Genomic DNA, 5,037 nt, shown 5'->3' with positions numbered 1-5,037 from the left:
GATTACAGTGTTAATGTACCAGGAGTTTTACAGTTTTAATCTAACCGTTCGGTAAGACCGACACACTGTTTATGATCTCCTGGTACATTAACACTGTAATCCTAACTGAAACTAATTGACTCTTTTAATCTATAATTGAATTATAATAATAATGTCCTCCAGACCGATTTCGGCTACGGCGGCCAATCTCAAGATTGATTAGCCAAATACGCAGGAGATATTATAGTGCACAAGTGTGTGCGCAAACACAGGTGCACTCCCTATTCCCTAACTCTCATAATCCGATGGGACGGCAATCCGATACCACCGGAAAGAGTTTAGGCGCAGGACCATCAGCTTTATGTGCTTTCCGAAGCACGGGAGTGTACTTATTTCCAACTTCCAGACTCCGGGCTGCTACTCAGAATTTTCTGACACACAAATTATGTTTAATATTATTGTAGTTTAATTAATATCGATACCACAGATAGCTATAAAAATTTTTTAATTAATACAAATCATAAAAATTCAATGTCATATCGTCTAAAGTAAAATCGGCATTAAATAATCCGATCATTGATAGTTAGATATCGTAATGTTATATAAATATGTATCATTAACTTAAAATTGCAATTTATAAACAGGAACTGGATATATCATTTAATGTACAAAGTTTAAATACAAAAATATGAAAGCTAATTTTGGTTTACCTCTTGAGGTAGTGATTATATTAATGGCGCCAAAATTGTAATTCAAAATGGCGTCATGACGTTTGTGTTTTTAAAATGCTAAGCATGTTTTTTTTTTTTTTTTTAATAAATACAAAAATTATTTTACCGTACAACATTATTGTTTTAAATTTTTAATCAATTGTTATTGGAGTCTTACATATCAGCGCGGCTTAATGCAAAAGTAACATCGGCATTGTAAGAGCTACCATTAACAAAAAAAAAAATATACAAACCTAAAGATTTGTTCCTTGGGGCGTGATTATCATTTTAAAAACAGGTACGTTATATATGTATGCATATAAATATGTTATTTCATTTAAATAGAAAATAACTAGTGTATTAAAGCCACAAGAGTAGACAAAGGCAAATTAACAACCGACATTGAATTGGCGCGATATCATTGGTCGAGATTTTGAGTTATCTGTGATATTCATTATGGATTTGCGAAAAAATTGCGTTTTATTCGAGAAAGTAGTTAAACTGAGCTGTTAGCGACTATCACGGGATATGGAAATATAAAGTTAGTTTATATTTACTCCTACGATTGGAATATACTATATTAAAATAAATACTATATTTTCAATTATAAAGATTTATAACCTTTTACTGTTGCGATTTCTGTTTCTCTTTTTTAATTTCGAATAGGAAGGCTAATGTAATTTTGGTGGTAATTCTCCACCGCGTCATTGGCGTTTTAAGAAATATTAACCATCATTTATATTGTCAATGTGCCACCAACATTGGGAACCAAGATGTAATATCCATTGTGTATGTACGTTATTTCATAAACCTAGTTATATAATTGTTTAATATTAACTAGAAATTGGATGTATTATATTGTCATATATATATAAGCCTTTATATATTGCAATATTATTTATACATAAGCATAGACGTTTTGCATGTATGTTATATACGTAATAAAAACTCTGACACTGATTAATTAACTGACTGAATAAAAATGAGTTATGAGTGAAAATTTGCTCGATCACGTATGATGCTTTATTAAAAATTTGTCCGCTAGTGTTAAATATATGAAAGTTTATATGGATGGTCCACATTTTTTTTATACAGTGTTGCCAACTTGGGGGTTTTACCCCTAAATAAGGCTATGTCAGATGAAATCAAATAGGATATTTTCAGGTTAGACATTTTTTAGGAGGAACATTTTTTAAAGAAATTTTCTCCGGGGATTAACTCTTCAGCTTCATTTAATTGAGTATATTTCAAGTTTACTAATGCTACTTGCAGTACTTGATTTGCTTTTTTTTAACATCATATTATAAATGTATTTTGTATTTATTTCAATTCATCCGTCAGGAGGATGCTTCTAAGAGGTTGGCAACACTGTTTTTATGTAACATAAAAATACTATCATCGTTTGTCGTTTTTTGTAATTTAATCCGCAAGGCGAAACGCCCCCCACGCAATCATGAAGTGAACACGACAAGAAAACTGGTTACAGATACAATTAATATATTTAATTTATCTAGAATATTCTAGAGAGATCTCGAATTTTACATTGGAGCCGTGTTCTATAGAATTCATGGTATGTACGGGAAGGTTTGCGTGACCCGGCCGATGGCTCTGTAACAAAACAATTTCGTTAATATATAAAAATGGCTGTTTGTGTATCTGTTTGTGATTAATAGAGTTCGGACCGTTTGAATCACCATTATAGTTGAAATTTAGATGAATGTCTCATGGATGATTTTATAATATCCACTTCGTTGTAACGCCGCTAGATGGCGCTGTACCACATTAACAGCCACCTTCCGGGTTTTGCTAGTAAAGTACAAAAGTGTCTGTTGGTCGAAGATATCTCTTCTTAAGAACAAAACTTATTCCAACATGATTCAAAACAGTTACAGTATATAAATGTCCCACAGCTGGGCTAAAACCTCTCCTTCTCAGGAGAAGGTTTGAGCTTATTCCACAACCTGCTTCGATGCATGGATTTCCTTCACCGAACACTTATAAATTAAATGTGTGAAAGTCAGTGGAGCTAGCAATCTCGGATACCAACACTGAGCTGACGATATACTTTATTGGCTCAACAATTCAACTGTAATTAGAAGTTATCGTTGGGTTCGTTGAGAGGTACCTGGTCCCCAGCCCCGCCGTGAACAGCAGCCGGCGGCCCCGCACGAGGTACTCCGGACAGCGGGCGAACCTGAACAGCACGGAGGCCCCCTCGCCCGCCCTCAGCACGTTGTTCGGAGACATTATACCCTAAAGCGAAAAATATATCCGTGGTCAGCGATGAGATGAGCAACCCGATGGTAAGTGGTCACCACCGCCCATAGACATTGACACCGCAATAAATATTAACCATCGCTTACATCACCAATGCGTCACCAACCTTGGGAACTAAGATGTTATGTCCCTCGTGCCTGTAGTTACACTGTTTTACTCACCAACAACAATGCTATTGCTGTTTGGTGGCAGAATATATTATAAGTGTGTGTGGTAACTGGTGGTAAGGGCATTGTGCAAACCCGCCTGGGTAGGTACCACCCACTTATCAGATATTTTACCGCTAAACAGGAATATAACATAAAAAAATAAATATCATTATCATACTTAAGTATTTTACGCAACACCACAAATTATACCAAAATTAAACTATTTAATTCCATTCCGCCAAGTGAGTTTGATGTATGTATTCGTTACCTCGATAATGGCCGTCTGACGCACGTTCCCGACATGCACAGAGCACTGGAACCCTGGGTAGATGGCCGTGGAGTGTCTCAGGACATGCACGGATGCCTGTTACATTCAATCAAATTTAATTCATGACCACATTACATATTATATTGCACAGTCTGTGCTAATATTGCTAGCATATAAAAAAAACAGCCAAGATGGTTCAGGCACCACTGAATTTTCATGTACTTAATTTGTGATTATAAGTCATCTCGTACTTTACGATGAAGGAAAACATCGTGAGGAAACCTGCATGTGTCTAATTTCACTGAAATTCTGCCACATGTGTATTTACCAAACCGCACTGGAGCAGCGTGGTGGAATAAGCTCCAAACCTTCTCCTCAAAAAAGGGAGAGGAGGCCTTTAGCCCAGCAGTAGGACATTCACGTGCTGTTACGGATAAAAAACACACACACACACAATGTGCTGTGCAAACATATACAAGTCTATAGTCGATTCCAATAGCAAGTAGAGTATATAAGCCACTTTGACCTTGAAATTTGGTCGAAATCTTAATATTCTGTGGTATTGACTATGGATTCGCGAAAAATTTAGCGTTTTGGTTATCTGTGAAGTTGTTATCGGAACTTTGTAAGTAAAACTAAAGTGTATATAAGTAGTTAAGTGTGACAGTGTCGTGTTATATATAGAGATATATTGATCGAGAAGTGTTTGTGGTGTACAATACAGCAGAGCTGGTAGCGAATCGCGTGGAATCGCATATCTAAGGTTTGCTAATCTTTTAAAAACGAGTAGAGTTTTCTGCTCACCTGAAAGTATATACAGCGTCTAGGGTCGTTTGGGTCTTCGAGGAACACCAGGTCGTCACACACGCACTTGTCCTGCGTGTCGCTCGACACGTGCGCGTCGCTGTACTTGCTCCCGTCGTCCGACACGTACACGTTCGTGCACTTCGTGTCCGAAGTCTTCGTGAGGCTGTTCTTCACGTTGGCGATGTCCTGGAGGATATTCTTGTTCTGTCTCCTCGCGTTCTTTTGATTCTTCTCCGAAGCTTGCGACGAGTGGACTAGTTCTGATAGTCCCGCGGCGTAGCCCCCCGGCCGCGCTAGCAGCAACATGCCCTGCCGCAGTCCCGGCGGAAAGCGCCCCAGGCCCAGCGACGCCGACTGTCCCGCGCGCACGCTGCCGCACGGGACGCGGTTGCGGTATATCGTGCGCACGGATATCTCCGCGAACTCGCCGGACTCCAGAGGTCCTGGGGGAGGGGTGTTAAATATACGTCGCTCTATTCATCTCAAAACTAACAGAACGCAACGCACCTATGATAATTTCGTCGCCCTCGTAGAGTCGCCCCCGCGCGAGCAGTCCCCCCACGACGGGCCCCGTCGAGTACCCTACGTGGAAAATTTCGTCTATTTGAAACTCGCACGCCTCCTGTAAAGTGACATAAATTATAACATTTATAATTTAATAAAAAGGATACTAGTCAACTGCGCAACATATGGTTCACTCAAGTCCTCGGGGCGGTGCAGGTCGCGGCGCGGAGCCAGCGCCAGCAGGCACGCGTGCAGCGCGTTGAGGCCGGCGCCGCGCACGCAGCTTACCGGGAACACGGCCACCCTGCCGGCCGACACTACTGTGATTTGCGTTCAACTATAC

At 39.6% G+C, this 5,037-nt stretch overlaps 1 protein-coding gene across 1 annotated transcript; it reads right to left on the bottom strand.

Moving 5' to 3' along the window:
• Nucleotides 1-2,142: 2,142 nt before the first annotated feature.
• LOC126778989 (GTP-binding protein 2-like) lies at nucleotides 2,143-4,834 on the bottom strand. The gene is made up of 5 exons (XM_050502736.1): nucleotides 4,698-4,834; nucleotides 4,188-4,633; nucleotides 3,384-3,479; nucleotides 2,815-2,942; nucleotides 2,143-2,297 (listed from the first exon to the last, which is right to left on the bottom strand). The coding sequence occupies exons 2-5, from the start codon at nucleotides 4,494-4,496 to the stop codon at nucleotides 2,255-2,257; spliced, it is 576 nt and encodes a 191-aa protein (XP_050358693.1). The 5' UTR covers nucleotides 4,497-4,633; nucleotides 4,698-4,834; the 3' UTR covers nucleotides 2,143-2,254.
• Nucleotides 4,835-5,037: the final 203 nt, after the last annotated feature.

This window comes from Nymphalis io, chromosome 28 (genome assembly GCF_905147045.1).
Source record: "Nymphalis io chromosome 28, ilAglIoxx1.1, whole genome shotgun sequence".
NCBI lineage: Eukaryota > Metazoa > Arthropoda > Insecta > Lepidoptera > Nymphalidae > Nymphalis > Nymphalis io.
The sequence above is the reverse complement of the archived record's forward strand: the minus strand, read 5'-3'. Positions and strand labels throughout refer to the sequence as shown.

Bases quoted from the DNA above. Each gene is read 5' to 3' on its own strand.
- LOC126778989 (XM_050502736.1), bottom strand. From the start codon at position 4,496: ATGTTGCTGCTAGCGCGGCCGGGGGGCTACGCCGCGGGACTATCAGAA. The intron at 3,480-4,187 runs GTGAGCAGAAAA...TGAATGTAACAG, and splicing joins GACGCTGTATATACTTTCAG to GCATCCGTGCATGTCCTGAG. The intron at 2,943-3,383 runs GTAACGAATACA...TTTTCGCTTTAG, and splicing joins GTCAGACGGCCATTATCGAG to GGTATAATGTCTCCGAACAA.